This window comes from Papaver somniferum, chromosome 9 (genome assembly GCF_003573695.1).
Source record: "Papaver somniferum cultivar HN1 chromosome 9, ASM357369v1, whole genome shotgun sequence".
Taxonomy (NCBI): Eukaryota; Viridiplantae; Streptophyta; class Magnoliopsida; order Ranunculales; family Papaveraceae; genus Papaver; species Papaver somniferum.
This window is the reverse complement of record NC_039366.1, coordinates 29,923,582-29,939,557: the sequence shown is the minus strand read 5'-3', so window position 1 is coordinate 29,939,557 and position 15,976 is coordinate 29,923,582. Positions and strand designations below refer to the sequence as shown.

Here is a 15,976-nt window from a genome sequence, read left to right as displayed (position 1 = left end):
AAAAATAATTAGTGCAGGTGATAGATTATTATGTTGGTATCAAAAAACCAAAATTCCAGCAGTTTCATAAAAATGTTTTTCCCATTCAAGTTACTAAAATTGTGTAAATATAAATCTAAGTGCAAGGAGCAGTGTAGTGGCAGTCAATTTGCAGCCTGTGATGTAGTGAAGATTGTACCGTCCCTCCTCTTTCAATTTCTTCTTGCAGTTCTCTCAGTGGAAGAGATGCTAGAAATTCCTTGATATAATCTTTGCAAGCAGCTTTTCCTTCACTTATTATTTCTCTTGGTGTTTCGTCGCCCACTTGTCTGCCAGCAGCCTCCGCATCAGCCTCTGCCTTTTCCTTTGATTTCACATTAGTCTCTGCCTTATCCTTTGATTTTGCCTTAGTCTCTGCCTTTTCCTTCGATTTTGCCTTAGTCTCCGCCTTTTCCTTTGTTTTCGTATTTCCGGTGCTTTCTTTTGGCAAAATTCTTGAGATTCTACTATCTTTATTGAACATCAAAATGTAGGCTTTGTCACAGCCCTCGTATAGCCTCTCCCCTAGCGTGTCAATTATGTAAATTGTTTCAGCTTCTACCTTCAGAACAAAAAAGTGGTCGTTCCAGCTCAATATGTAAACTTGTTCTTCGGAAGTTGCTTCATTTTTCTGGAGCTCCTCCCATATATCATCAAAAGACAGAGCACCTTGCATATACTCCAGGTGCTCAGCGTTATCACTGACTTTGAAGAAACCTACATACGACTTCTCCGTAACCACAGATAGTGGTCGTATCTTTTCCTGTAACACAGTGTCAAGGTCAAAATGCCGGTCTGCAAATGTATTCCAGTGAATCTCCTTCTCGCAGAGATTTCTCCATTCTGAAGAGCCTTCCCGTACCAATTTATCCAGCTCGCATTTGAGTGGCAGGTTTCTCGGATTTTGGTGCAGCCAGTAAGCAATCACAGCAACAAGAACTGCACAGGCACTCTCGCCCGCAGCTTTTTCACTCCGCTGGTCAATGGAAGCAAGGAATACCTTGGTAACTAGTTCAATTTTTCCATCTCTGCTTACCAATTTTTTTTCTTCCCAATCCCCAATCTCAAACCGGTCACTGCCTGCAAACTCAGAATCCTGGAAGGCATTGTTGCTGACTTTAGTAGTGTTGTCCTGAACTGGATTTTGTTCCGGGGGTATCAACTGGTAGCGTCGATCGTTGTCGATATCATCCCCTCCACCCTCACCATTGCTTTTGTTCAGCAGTGGGGTGTCTCTAGGATGACTAAGGCTTCTGAAGTTCAGCGGTTTTTTTCTGTTCCATGAAAGGCGTCTGATCAGTTTGGCACGAGGTGCTTTAATCTGCTGATCCGCTGGGAGTTGTTCCCTTTTACCTTCTTTGACGCTTTCAGTCTTGGTATTATCAAGGTCTACAAGGAGGATATTTGTTGCATTCAGATTCCTGTAACCTAGTGCAGGCTCCTCCTCGCCTTGTGATATTGCAGAAGAATCAATTGAGTGCTTAGGAGGAGACGTAGACGTGCTAGCTTCATTCTTCTCCGGACGATCATCAAAGTCTTTGGATGTTTTCCGATGATGTTGAGGAAGCCTCATGCATGAAGCTAGTGGGTACACTGACCCATTGCTCCCTTTGCTTTGGACGTCAAAGAAATTGAGTTCCATCTGGAGTACGAAAAATTTGTAAGGTTAATAAGAAGATTAACCTACTGTTCCTGAACCAAAATGGCTCATCATCTCAAACTTACCGTCAAGGTTGCTTCCGCTGTAGTGCCTCTGAAAGTGCAGTTGACTGGTAAACTGATTGTGCTCTTCGACGTAGTTGCTGATACAAATTCGGCTATATCAATCTCAGCTTTGGCGAGCACCGAAGCTAAAGCATTCGTTTTCTGATTCATTTCCTAGAGAAAATTTGAAGTTTCAAAATCAGGATTACTAGTTTTATATCGATCAAGTTTTCTGAAAAAAAGAAGATCAATATGAAAAAGATTCAGGGTTCATCTACTTACTTGAACCTCAAGGTGTATGAACCAGCTTTTGAAACTCTGGGAATCATCCATCAATTTAATCTTACAGTCATGGTCAAACCCTTCATCCCAGTTGACACTGCCGTCGGGTTTGATCCCCTGCCTTGACGTGCAATTCTTCGGCGCTCCTTTGGGCAGTAAAGCTCTTCCGTTTTTCAAACCTTTCCATTCTATCCTGACAATCAAATTCTCAGCAGCACTGATATCTTCTGTCAAACCAGAAGGTATCTGCAAAGTTTTCAAATCATGAATCACAAGCTGGACCTTAACGCTCCTTGTGTTGTCATGAATTGGCCAAATCTTCTTCCACTTACTATTACTCATCTTTCACAAAATTCTCTCTGCAGATTAGAATTCTGCTTCGTCTTCGGAATTTCTTCGGTTTAGAAATGGAGATAAAAGAATGTGCAAGTTGATGATCCAATGTTTTGATTAATGTTTTATACTTTTGAATAAGCGAAACAATGATGATTCATTTCTGCTGTCATTTCGACATGGATATATTCTACTGACAACTGGATGGGGAGGAGGAAGGCTTCTAAGTCAACTTCCAAAACATGTAAGCAAACCAATTGTTTGTACGGCATCATAACTTGTCCTTTGAGGAGATCTATTTGACTCGTTCATCACCTAAGGAAATTGCCTGCGAATTGTCTCTGTAAGTAACCCTTGAATCCATCTTTGGTAAAGACTTGAAAGAGATGAAACAGGGTAGAGAGTTTTGAGACTTAAAGAGTCGTCTTTTTAGATTCTTTCTAATAGTGGTAGTTTTTAGAGCCTTGTAGGTAATCATCTGACGGTATAATGGTCTGAGAACATGTGCAATGATTAATCTAGAAATATTTGGATTTTAGTTGCAAATTCAACATTTTTTGATAAGTCACTCCTCTGAGTTTCTATTAGAGATTGCGTGCTGAAATTTTTGGAGGAGATTGTGTGCCGCACCCAATGAGTGACGAGAGAAAGAGATAGAAGTAAGGAATTAGCAAGAAGTCACTACTTGGATGGCAATCGCCTAGTCAAAGGAAAATTACTTTCCAGAAGTCAGAATTTAAGTTCTTATGTTTTACAAATTTATTTATTTATTTTTCTAGTTTTCAAAAAATATTACTATTTTCAACTTTTTAACTCGGAATAAATAACTTCTTATACAATATCTAGAATTTTCTTACGTGTTTTAGAATTGTAAAATTTAGAGAAAGAAACTTTAAAAAGCATGTTTGGATACTGTTTAAAAAGTTATTTTTTTAATTTCTAAAAATATAAAAGCTTAGAAGTGAATGTTTACTTATGATTTCTACTTTTGAAAGATCGATGATAGTTAAATGCTGGACGTAATAGTAAATCCCATGAGTGAGAAGCAAAAAAGACTTTTATTTCACAAAAAAGTTAGTAACCTTGTTTGGATGTAACTCCAGATGTTGCTTTTTGATTTCTAGAAGCAAAAAAATCAGAAGTTAGCAAGACTTCTACTTCTGCAGAAGCAGAAACACTTCCGCTTCTGGTATCCAAATAAGTTATAAAAATTTTATATTTAAAAATTAAAATTCTATCACCAAACTAGCTTCTTGCAGAAATCAAAAAACAACTTCTCTTGATGTACCAGCGCACCTGATTCCTTAAATTTTATAAGTGAAGGTTTTTAACATACCCGAAACAAGCAACGATAGTAACTGCTTCAGAGTCTCAGACCTCAGTGCGTGATTTAGGTGAGGACCTTTTACACCCAGGTTTTTACTAGAATAAACATGGAGGGTGTACCTGACATACACAGATAGATCATATGAATGGAGGAATTATTAAATCCTCCACAACCAACCTTTTTGTTGCCACATATCCCCCCTTCCCTATGTTTAAAATGTTGATAATCTTTCGGTTTATAGTTTAATATTTTGATGATGGTGGTGGGATGGCAAAAACAATTGTTGTGGACACCACTAAGATTATGTTACCATTTTTGTTTGTTGATTCGTTCAATTGGACAGTTTCTTTTTGGCATTTGTATTTTGTTTTTGACAAAATTTTATATTATCATTGACTTCATCATATAAGTCGATGACACAGTCCATTTAAGGGGCGCGTTGAAAGTGTGGTTGGTCACTATGTTATGTGGATGGCAGAAATGAGTCGCACGCCATCGTTTTACCTAGACGGCTTATTTCGGAGTTGCCGAGGGGAATGTCCTTCCGTATTGCCATATAAAGATTTTTGTCACAGGAAGAAATTGGTCAAGTACATCACAAATGGGAGATCTTGATTTAGTACAAGGTATTAAGGTTAACCTTTTCAAAATGGTTAATAATAATTAGCTGGCTGGACAATTGTGCATTTTGAAGGCATTTTAGGCCCACTAGCAAGTGCACTACTGAAGTAATGTACTTCTTGGTAGGACTACACATTAACCGCACCGTAACCGCAATAATCGAACCGTAACCGCACCGAACCGATGATCCAACGGTCGGTCACGGTTTTCATTTTAATAACCGTTAAATCTACGGTTCGGTCAACGGTTTTACCCATAACCGCACACTAACCGCACCGAAAAACCGAATAGATCTATAATCATTGATTTTATAAATCATTTTAATCCTAACCCTTCATTTATTGTATATAAGCAACTAACCTAACCCTAGACTAACACTCGCTCACCAACTCTCTCCGACTATCTTTTATCTTCTTCTTATGTTCTTCAAAGAACCTGCCTCTTTCTCTTTCTCTTTTTTTTTTTTCCTTCTTTTACTTACCGTCACGACTACCATATAAGATCAAGATCATCACTCCAATCATCAACTCCTCCTTTTTCTTCTTCTTTGATTGATTCTTTTTCTTGTGTACCAACCACCTGCAGCATCATAGCAAAACCGCCTCCTACACCACCATCATCAGCACCACCGCATGCTACACCACCATCACCAGCACCACCGCTTTTTTTGATTAGGGAAATTAGAGATTGATTGGATCTAAATTTCTTTCTTTCTTTCTGTTTTTTTTTTTGAAGTATCATGTTATGTTTGTATTCTTTTACAGGAAATGGATCTGTTATTATATGAAGAGAGAAAGAAGGTATGGTTACGTTGATGGGAGATAGAGAGTTTTCAGAGATAGTATGATATGGTGGATATGTTAAGGGGAATCGTGATCAATTAACTAGTTATGATTTTTTGAGGATGGAAGCTTGAAGGTTGCAGTGGAATTAGGGCACTTAATTTGACTTACTAGGTGTTTTTCTCTCCAAAGTTTGTTGGATAAAACTTTGTTTCTTCTTTTTAATGGTTCAATTGTTGAATGTGTTTGGAAACCACTTAAATGTAATGTAAGAAAATCACTTCATTTTAATGGTTCTACTATTTGTACTTCTTTTTTTGTTCACAATTTTCCCATCGGTATAAACCGATGACAACCGCACCGTAACCGAGTAGACTCATGTCGGTTTAAAACCGCACCGAAGAGGGAACGGTTCGGTTACAATTTTGATTCTCATAACCGCTGTATGTACGGTTCCGCCAACGGTTTTAAATATAACCGAACATAACCGCACCGTGCATGCCTATTTCTTGGACCCGCGGTACAGATATGAAAATATCCTTCAAGGTAGTCGTGAGGGGTTACCAAATTCCACCGATACTAGTGAATTCTTTTTATGATCGACATACTTTATTTTTTTTCTAAGCAAACAATTTTTTAAATCACCGAATAAAAGATTATTTATAAGCAAAATAGCTATATGGAAGAAGAGTACAACCAAAATCAATAATAAAATCAAGCAAATTTGTAATAAGTCTTATCAGGACATTCTATACGACTCAAAAATTAGGCATGACAAAATATTCACATTTTAGCCTTCTTCCTAACCCATCGTCATTTTTTACAAGTCTATCAGCTGCAAAATTTATTTTCGTGAATCCATGCCTATAATGAATACTAATACAACTGCTGCAAATAATATTCCTCCTAGACTAGAATATAAAGGAAGTTTTTCAGTGATGAAGATCTGAATAGTAGCTTGAATCAGATTGAATGATTACCTTCTTCCAGTTGTTCTTTACAGCCTACTCCAAGGCTCTGATAACAACAACAATCTCAGCTATGAAGTTAGAGGCTATACCTAAACCACTACACTCAGCAATAAGAAAATCTCCAATGTGATCTCTACTAATAAATTCATAGCTCCGAATTACCTTTCATTCAAAGTAATAGCTGCTAGTGTTTAGGGGATGGTAAAACAATTCTTATATGGAAGCATAGGTGGATACAAAGTTTAAATGGTCCACCTATTCCTGGTCCAAATGCAGTGAATCCTGAGCAATTCATCTATGTTTGGAAACCATTTTTACCAGACGCTCTCACATGGAATATTCCACTAATTCGATCACTATTTGATCATTCTATTGCAACAGCTATCCTGAATATCTCTATTCATAAATATTTTTGAAGACATGTTCATTTGGTTATTAGAAAAAAATGAAAAAATTTCAATGAAGTCGGCTTATAAGAAGACGTTCGCAGAGAAAAACAGTTCTTTTATAGTCAGTCCAAGAATGAAGAGCATTTATAAGAAGCTTTGGCGACTTAACTTACTTCCAAGAGTAAAACAGTTTTTATGGAAATGCATCGAGAACATTCTACCTACAAGGGATAAGTTAATGCATACATTATCTGATGTATCTTGCGCTCATTGTTCTGCACATCTGGAATCTCTTACCCATCTTCTATTAGAATGCATTCTGTCAAGGGATGTTTGGTTTGGTCTATTGTTCTTCAAAACTTACCTTCCATGAATCTAACAAACTGGGTCTGTTGTTGGTTTGATGACCTCTTTGCAAATATTATCACAGAGATTGTGCTAGTGAACATAGCCATTGTAGCTTGGCGTCTTTGGACTCACAAATGTGAGAAATTTTCTCAAGGGAGTATTCTTTCTCCACGAGCCATAATTATAAGTTGTCAGAATTACATGACAAACCAACTTAGTATTAATACTCGATCTTTCAGTTTAACTAACAGGACAAATATAACCAACATTTTCTGGTCGCATGCACCTGACCGAACTCTAACTCTAAATTGCATTGGTTCTTTTAATCATTTAACTAAATCTGGTGGTCTCGGTCTAATACTTCGTGATTTTGCAGGGACTTTCAGATGAGCAAAGTGTTTCTACTTAGCACATTCGTGGGGAGCTGATCAAGCAGAATTTAGAGTTGTAATGGAAGCAGTAAGATGGGATAATGATCTACTCCTAGAGAATGTATGCTTTCATCTAGACTCGAAGATTGTGGTTGATGTGGTTAACTGTGATATATCCAATATCGACTTGAGACTTCAAATGATCTACTCCTAGAAAATGTATCCTTTCCCATCTCCTAGGGCAGACGGGAAAGGAAAATCATACTGTTTTTATCATGAGATAAATGAACATCTCACCAATAACTGCAAAATCTTGATCAGGTTCATTAAAAGCATGACATGAGAAGGACGTCTGACAGAGTTCATACTTTCATAATAAGGAAGTAATGGGAAGTCCCCAACAATGCAAGTTAAAGGGTGTATCAACATGATACACACAACACCAAAAGCCGAGACATACTTACCGCAAGATACCACTGATAGAAAAGGAAATACCAAGAAGTAAATATCACAGGTCTACATCCCAGCTGCGAATGATTGCTCTTACCGCCAGATGACATAAGGTTCACAAATAAATACCTAGCTGGGGTCACCTTCCCACATTCTGACGCACTAGTGGTAGAGCTTATCATAGAAGGCTGGGACTATCGAAAAATCCGGATTGACCAAGGGTCCACATTTGACATCATATATCTACAAGCAGATGAAGCTAACACGATATGGTATCCTAAAAACCAACGGCTCAGCTATAATAGGCTTCAACGGTTCAAAGACTTATACCTTGGGAGAAATTACTCTCACAGTTGAAGCTGGCCCGATCAAAAAAAACGTGGCTTTCCTGAAGCTCAGCACCAGATCTCCATACAATGTTATCTTAGGAAGAAACTGGATCCACTCTGTGAAAGTTGTGCCATCAACTTATCACCAGAAGTTAAAGTTCATGATGACTAAGGAATGCAAATACGTGCTCAAAGACAACAAAGCTGTGTCAACAGAGTTAGTTGTTCTATCGGTCATCCAACAAGAGGACCCACATGAAGCTTCTAAAGGATAGCAATTAAAGCTTCCAGGAAAAATTTCAAAGCTATTAAAAGATGGATCAAAACTTAATTACCTGGCAGAAAAGCAACGGTACAGCAAACAAACTCTAGCAGTAAACCCTAAAGCACAGAATGACCTGACCAACCTACCAGAAAAAAAATTCAAAGAAGAAGTAGTTAAACTACTAGAAGTGTGAATCTGGGTTTAGCGGACGAATCTAAAATAACCTACCTAGGAAAGGATCTCACAATTGAAGAAAAAAGGGGCCTGCAACAATTCCTCAAGGAGAATGAAGACCTTTTTGCTTGAAAAATGTCAAATATGGTAGGGAATGACCCAAATGTCTCATTCCACTCACTAAAAATTAGCCCAGACTTCAAGCCAGTGAAATAAAAGAAAAGAAAGATAAAAGATAAACTGTATAATGCAGTCCATCCAGACGTTCAAAGAATGCTGGAAGCCAAGATCGTATAAGAGAATTTAGATATCCAGACTGGATATCAAATATTGTAGCCGTAATGAAGAAGAATTCTAAAGTTAGAGTCTGTATAGACTTCACAAACTTGAATAAAGCATACCCCAAAGATAGTTACCCTCTGCTAGACATAGACAGAACGGTTGAAGCAGTCCAAGGGTACGACGGGCTCTCCTTCATGGATGGATATTCAGGATACAATCAGATACCAATGAATCCATAAGGCAAAGAGAACACTGCATTTATCACAGATGATGGACTATATTGGTTCAGGAAAATTCCCTTTGGGCTGAAAAATGCAGGATCCACCTATCAGAGACTGGTTAATGAATGTTCAAAGATCTCATTAGAAGCACTTGAATTTTCTTGATATTCAGAAGTAAAATGACTAGATTTATGCATATTTAAATATTAATGATTACATTTAATACCACCGATCATCGGAAATATGTGAGAAAAAATATTTTCTCCTGAAATTAATAAAGATTCATTGGAAACCACACCAGAATTCTATATCTTGACTTCAGTTAACGTGGTTGAAGAATCGCCTTGGAATCGCTATTTTTCACTCTTTTTCTCTCCTCTCTGTTTTTCTTCCATGAGATCCATATGATCAATGAAATGGTTTTTCTTGGTGCTGGTAACTTCTCGTGGAATTTGGTAACCACATATGTCAATCTGTATATACTAGATGTGAGCAATGAATTTATCCCCTAATAATTAATTTTTTATAACAACTTTGACAACTTCTATTTCTTTGGAAATATTATTTTTCCATAGGGTGCTACTATAAGCAAGTAAATAGAAAAATTGATGGATCTTTAATATAATCGATAGGTCAGAGAGAAGTAGTATTTTGTTGCTGATAAAAAGAAAAGAAAAAGTCATGTCGTGTTATTATTGTTCGTAACTACAACAACTTGACCGGCCAAAAAGCCGATGTTACGGATATCCAACCAACTCATGAAGGGAGGTTAAGTCGATGAATTCGTCCCAAGGGCAGAGCCCATATTTCTAGGTTGGGGGTGCAAAAATTGCTTATCCACTGAGCCAGCTGGGCTAGGGGTGTAACGAAGAAAAAATGGGCTCGCAATTAGTCTTAAATCAAAATACTTCTTCAAATTAAGTTTAGAAGACAGCTGGACAGGGATATATGTGCACGTCGTTCACTAGGATAGCGTCACCGTTGTAGTTACCTAAAATATGAGAGTGGTTAGAAGTGGGATTCTAGGGTTTCTAAAAGTGAGTTACGGGAGGTTGAACACGAACAGTCTTCGCTTAAACCACGCACAACAACCATTCAAAGGCTGCTTCAGTCACATGGAAGAGGCTTAGGGCCGGTCTGGTGGGAGGAAGCAGGTGAAGAGAGGGTTTGAATAAGAATTTCCCTGAGTTGTTGAGAGAAAAGTTCTGTGTTAGCTGAATTCTCTAATCTCAAGTCGATGAAGATAATGATTGTTTGCCGTGTCGTGCGGAGCAATTCTCCCGTATCTTCAGGAATAAATAGAGATAAACTAGGTTGAGTTTATCTCATTATTCCACCGCCTTTACTCTCTTATGCGGTGAGAAATAGGCCGGGATTTTATCACACGTGTCGTAGAATGGCAGAACAAAACCCCAATTGATATCACCTCCATTTTTGTGAAGTTGAGTCAGCATTTGTGATGATGTGTTGAGAGAGAAATATTCACTTTAGCCGAGTTGGCCAAGATAGAGAGATATTCTTTGACTTGTGATAATGACTAGGATGAGTCACGTGAAAAGGCATGAAATGCCTTAGGAATCGTGTGTAGAGTGTGAGAGGAGTTGAGGTTGAGCTCCCTCTATCTGTGGCCGGTCACATATGCTTGTGGGTCCCTTTGTTGAGCAGGCGGAACTCAAGAGAGCTTATCCACGTTTTTGGATAGACATGTAAATTTCAGGCTCAATTTAGTAGTCGTGAGTGTATTTGAGAGGCTAAGAAATAGGCTTGAGCCCTAGGTAAGGAGTGTGCCTATTATGGGGAATAATCGGCTCTGTCTGAGTCCCGTGATATTTAAATTTCACCGAGACTTTGCGGAGAGATGTGAATCTCTCCGGGATTTTGAAAAGAGATGTGAATCTGTTTGAGATTTTGCGGAGATATGTGGATCTCTCCGAGATTTTGAAAAGAGATGTGAATCTCTTTGAGATTATGTGGAGAGATGTGAATCTCTCCGAGATTTTGCAGAGATTTTGCTATCTCTCCGAGATTTTGAGAATAGATGTGAATCTCTCCGAGATTTTGCAGAGAGATGTGAATCTCTCCGAGATTTTGCAGAGATTTTGCGGGGAGATTGAGATTTTGTGATCTCTCCGAGATTTTGAGAATAGATGTGAATCTCTCCGAGATTTTGCAGAGAGATGTAAATCTCTCAGAGAGTTTACAGACGGATCCAAACCTCTATGAAGATTTTATTGACGGATCTAAATCTCTCTGTGGTCAGTGTATCTCGCGGGGATGTAATAGGAATTATTCAGAAGCCTCGGTAAGTCCAGTCAGAGCCTATAGTTGACATGACCAGTGTATCTCACGATGATGTATTAGGAATCAGTCCTTGATCTCAAATAGGGTGAGTCGTTCTTACAGGAGACATGTATGTCTCCGCTCTGCGTCATAAGTCCGACAAGGACAGTTTTACGCATCTACAGAGCCTATATGACCAGCAGTATCTCGTCGAGGATGTATACTAGGAATCATGGCATCACAATCAGCTGCGTCTCGCGAAAACATGCTGAAATTGTAGTTGTTCTGGTTCATAAGTCTGTCGGGGACGTTTTACGCTCTACATAACCTACGTGACCAACAGTATCTCGTCGAGGATGTACGCTAGGAGTCATGGCATCACGACCAGTAGTATCTCGCGGAGACGTATAATAAAAATCGTGGCTATGATTTCCTTGAGGACCAAGGGCTTAATCTCTCACGTGAAAGTTGAATTTTGTTTATATTCTTGAAATGACACTTTTGCCCCATATCCAAATTTCACCATCCACAGACGCATATTTGTCCTTGAATCTATCAACGAAGAAGGGTGATTAATAAAGAGCAGTTGGAATTCTATTTAGGTTGAATGGTTAAGATCATATCTCAGCTGGAAAGGGCGTAGCTAGCCTAGATGGTTCCCAAGCCCACTTAATCTTTGCACCCATTTCATGAGAAATGTAGTTATTTTGGTTTTTGAGCCTTCTAAGTTTGAAACTTGTTTTGAGGCATACTGAATTTTTTTGAGGCATAGTAAATAATGCCAAAATAAGGTCAGTAAATAAAAACCAACATCACCCCTTATCCACCCTTTTTGATAATGACATAACTACCCTTACATAATTAGTATTAATGATTATGATTAGATTTGATTAATTAGGAATTTTAAGGATTGATTTAAAATTACATTATTAGTGGTAAATTAGTAGAGAAATCAAATTTATGTGAGAGAGTTGGGATTTTTGAGAGGAAGAAAAAGAAGAAGTGAAAAAAACTTGGGTTTTGAGATTTTAGTGATTAGAAGTGACCAAAAAGTGTGATTCAAACCAGAGATAGACTTCTATACGAGGTTTAATGTCCTTTTTATAAGTTGAATCTGTCAAAAATTGAATTTTTTAAACCCACATCTAGTGACCAGATGAACGGTTCGGCTGATAACTTGTTAGCCGAACTTCATTCTATAATTAACAAATTTAGGTTCGGCTGATTCGAACAAAATCTGGCAAAGTCTTATCAGCCGAACATAGTGTTTCTCTAGATCATATACTAGGTTCGGCTCAAAATTGATATTCGAAGATCAGCCGAACTGATCTTCTGAAAATTTAAAATCAAGAACAAGGCTAGGTTCGGCTGATTCGAACAAAATCTAGTAAAATCGCGTTAGCCGAACATAGTGTTTCTTTCATATACTAGGTTCGACTCAAAATTGATATTCCGAACTGATCTTCTGAAAACCCTAATTTCATCTTTGAAATCATATACTATCGATCAAACAAAATAAAGTCAATCAAAAACAAGATGGGTTTGTTACAAATACATTCTAAAATACATCTGAGAGCAATTGAGATTTGGATTTCGCACTCCAACATCGCTCACTTCGATTCGTGTTTCTTTTGCTTGATTGAATTGTAGTCCAAGATGTTTAAGTTTAAAGGTTATTTTGATTTTAGGTTTTTGAGGATAAGGACACTATAGTAATTTAAATTGTTTAAGGATATATAGGTAATTGCACTACCTTTAGACACCCCTTATAAACCCACCCTAGATGGAATAATGAACGAGTATGCCTCAAAAAAAATTCAGTATGCCTCAAAACAGGTTTCCTAAGTTTCCGACTTGGATAAGGTAGGAAAATTTTATTTTTGCACCCCCTTCCTAAGAAGCGGCTTCGTCCCTGCTTGGCCCACTAACTAAGCTCTCGCTTTGGCTATTAACCAGCCCTATCTTTGTTCGACTGACCCCTAACATTGGCTGACCGCCTGCCCCTGATCTTAATTCCGAACTTAAACGGTTTCCTAATACAATGCTTTATATGATTGAATTTGGCAACGCCGGAGGCGATACCTTTAGCGATCGAGGATATATACCGTCTCAGACGCACTCCAAGATAACAATACCAAATTTTGAAATCGAAGTCGAAGAAGAGAAATCATAAGTTTGATAAACATGGGATCCTGGAGCATAGCCATAGATACCCCACCCAATGTTGTTTCCATTGGTCCTTACTACAATGGTAAACGTCACCTGAAACAAATGCAAGCTCTTAAAAGAATAGCACTTTCTCACTTCATAGACCGAACCAACAAGCCCATCGAATGCTACACATCTAAACTGATTAAGCATGTGGATCAAATGAAGGCTTCCTACAAATATCTAGACCGGACAGCTTGGCACGATAATGATGACAAATTCATTGAGATGATGATGTTAGATGGATGCTTCATTCTTGAATTCTTGGATATTGCTGATAAGTTTCCGTATTATTACAGTGATCCCATGTTTAGTTGCCATGTTTTCGTCTTGAACTATGATCTAGTGATGCAAGACTTGTTTATGGAGAACAATCAGTTGCCATATATGGTACTTGCGACGTTGTGGTCGATTGGGTTCCCCGACAATGAGAAACATGAGGGGCGCGGATTCTTATCCAAGATGATGTCTGTCATTAAGTACCCAGACCCATGCTTTGATCAGGTGCTGCATTATGTGAAAGGAGCAATGGAACAATATGCACTGGAGGGGAAAAGACGCATATGTTGTGCGTCAGAGCTTTACCAGTCTGGAGCCAGATTTGTGCAGGCGCCCTTCTCTGATACCGAGTTCATCAGTGAAAACGGAATCCTCAAACTTCCATCTACGAGCAAGCTGAGGAGCCTACTGTAGAATTTAGCTCATACATGGGCCTCCTGGGAACTCTTATCCAGTCTTCTGAAGATGTCCGTGTGATGAGGAGCTTGTGCTGGCGATGAAGCGCCTCACAAGGGGTCTTATTCGATTCTTTCGGCAGTGATGAGGAGCTTGTGCTGGCGATGAAGCGCCTCACGAAGCGCATACAATTGAATCCCGAAGAATGTTTAAAGTCTTGCTCTATGCTGCAGCAGATGCATATTTTCTGTGAGAGGAGTGCTAATAAGTGGGGCACAAGGTTTCGCTTTGGCAGGTGTGACATCCAAATGAAGCACTACATTAATCACATGACATTCTTCGTTCTGATGGTGGCACTAGTATACTCAGTGGTAGCAGCTGGAGCACCTGGCTTAATGTTTGCCATGCTCCTTTATTTGATGTTCCTCTATGTTGTTTACGTTAAGATAATCTAAAATTCAATGTCATGCCACTTATTTCCGAGTTAAGTTTGTCGCCTATGTAATTTAATGTTTTCTATGAAGACCCTCCTACAATATAGGAGTATGACAACACTTTAAGAAAAAAATCAACACTACGAGTAATCTTCATTTTTCTAATACAAGGAAAAGTTCCTAATCCATAATTTGGATTTGGATCCACCAGCGAGTATATGTTTTCATACAAATGTTTGATAATGGTGTATGAAATTTGCTATTTACAAATTCGAAACAACCATGAGTTTCATTTTCCGCAGGACAAGATCAGGAGATATAGAAAGCGGTTTTCCGGGATTTATTCCTGAACCAAGCCAAGTGCGTGTTCATGTTGCAGGTCGGCCGGTGAACACCAATTCAGTGGCTTTTCTTGTAACAGTTATTTTGTTGTTCATGATACTAAATTCATATCAGATGTCATATAACTTATTCCTATGGCTTGTTCTTGGGGTCTTTTTGATGGCCACAGGTTTTAGGATGTATGCAACTTGCCAGCAACTTCAGGCTCATGTTTCCGCTGCTCGTGGCTTGCTAGGACATACTGAGTTTCGGTTGCATATGCCACCATCCATAGCTTTTGCAACTAGAGGACGTTTAGAGGGTCTCAGATTTCAACTTGCGCGTCTTGAAAGGGAATTCGATGACTTCGACTATGAAATTTTTCGATTTCTGGATTCTGTTAATGGCTCGTACGCAGAATCCCTGAGTGAGGAAGAAATAAATGCGCTTCCTGTTCATCAGTACGAGATTGCTGGACGGCAAGGTGAAAGTTCAACGGTACAACCTGCCCCCGTTGAACCTGAGCAAATAAAGTCAGACACTGTTAAGCCGGATGTAATCGTGAAAAGCACAGAGGATGGACTTACATGTAGTGTTTGCTTGGAGCAAGTCGATGTGGGAGAAATTGTCCGTCGGTTGCCATGCTTGCATCAGTTTCATGCTAATTGCGTTGACCCATGGCTTCGGAAACAGGGTACATGCCCTTTGTGCAAGTTCAGAGCTGGGATTAAATGACCAAATGTTTAGTTATATTTGGTAAATGGCAAGTTAGATTCGAAAAGAAGAAGAAAAAGACGTTGAATTCAAACCTAATTTGCTATGTGAAAAATTATTTGTTTCTTCACAAGTTGCCCTAGTCTAAAAAGTTCATTCCAAAGACACCAAAACCGTGGCCAAACTTCAAATTTCATTTCAAAATCATTGAGCGGAAAGTGAAGGGAGTAGCGAGTTCCCATTATGGAGCGGAACTTTTGAAACTTACAAGACCCCAACCGGTGACAGTGTGGCACCTGTTTGGAGTCCACATTGGAGTCTCCACGACCTAATCTGACACGGCATGACTTTTGATTTTGTTTCTTTATAACCTTACGTCCAACCAGCGACATATGATCCGATCATTTTGATCCGTGTCGACTCACCTGTGAAGCCGATTAAATGATGGGATTGTTTTTACTTTTTTTTTTTTTTTTT

General features: G+C 38.7%; 3 protein-coding genes across 3 annotated transcripts; 2 read left to right on the top strand and 1 right to left on the bottom strand.

The window, feature by feature from the left end:
* Positions 1 to 62: 62 nt before the first annotated feature.
* On the bottom strand, positions 63 to 2,747 carry LOC113309585. The gene is made up of 3 exons (XM_026558033.1): positions 2,005 to 2,747; positions 1,744 to 1,896; positions 63 to 1,660 (listed from the first exon to the last, which is right to left on the bottom strand). The coding sequence occupies exons 1-3, from the start codon at positions 2,344 to 2,346 to the stop codon at positions 116 to 118; spliced, it is 2,040 nt and encodes a 679-aa protein (XP_026413818.1). The 5' UTR covers positions 2,347 to 2,747; the 3' UTR covers positions 63 to 115.
* Positions 2,748 to 13,331: 10,584 nt separating this feature from the next.
* On the top strand, positions 13,332 to 14,048 carry LOC113311687 (UPF0481 protein At3g47200-like). Its single transcript, XM_026560491.1, has one exon. It carries the CDS (start codon positions 13,332 to 13,334, stop codon positions 14,046 to 14,048), a length of 717 nt encoding a protein of 238 aa, XP_026416276.1.
* Positions 14,049 to 14,746: 698 nt separating this feature from the next.
* On the top strand, positions 14,747 to 15,520 carry LOC113311686 (E3 ubiquitin-protein ligase SDIR1-like). Its single transcript, XM_026560490.1, has one exon. It carries the CDS (start codon positions 14,747 to 14,749, stop codon positions 15,518 to 15,520), a length of 774 nt encoding a protein of 257 aa, XP_026416275.1.
* The last annotated feature ends 456 nt before the right edge of the window (positions 15,521 to 15,976 follow it).

What these genes read in the sequence shown, in the direction of transcription:
- LOC113309585 (XM_026558033.1), bottom strand. Translation starts at nt 2,346, where the DNA reads ATGAGTAATAGTAAGTGGAAGAAGATTTGGCCAATTCATGACAACACA. An exon ending in TCATACACCTTGAGGTTCAA is followed by an intron (nt 1,897 to 2,004) that starts GTAAGTAGATGA and finishes AATTTTCTCTAG; the next exon opens with GAAATGAATCAGAAAACGAA. An exon ending in CAGCGGAAGCAACCTTGACG is followed by an intron (nt 1,661 to 1,743) that starts GTAAGTTTGAGA and finishes TTCGTACTCCAG; the next exon opens with ATGGAACTCAATTTCTTTGA.
- LOC113311687 (XM_026560491.1), top strand. Translation starts at nt 13,332, where the DNA reads ATGGGATCCTGGAGCATAGCCATAGATACCCCACCCAATGTTGTTTCC.
- LOC113311686 (XM_026560490.1), top strand. Translation starts at nt 14,747, where the DNA reads ATGAGTTTCATTTTCCGCAGGACAAGATCAGGAGATATAGAAAGCGGT.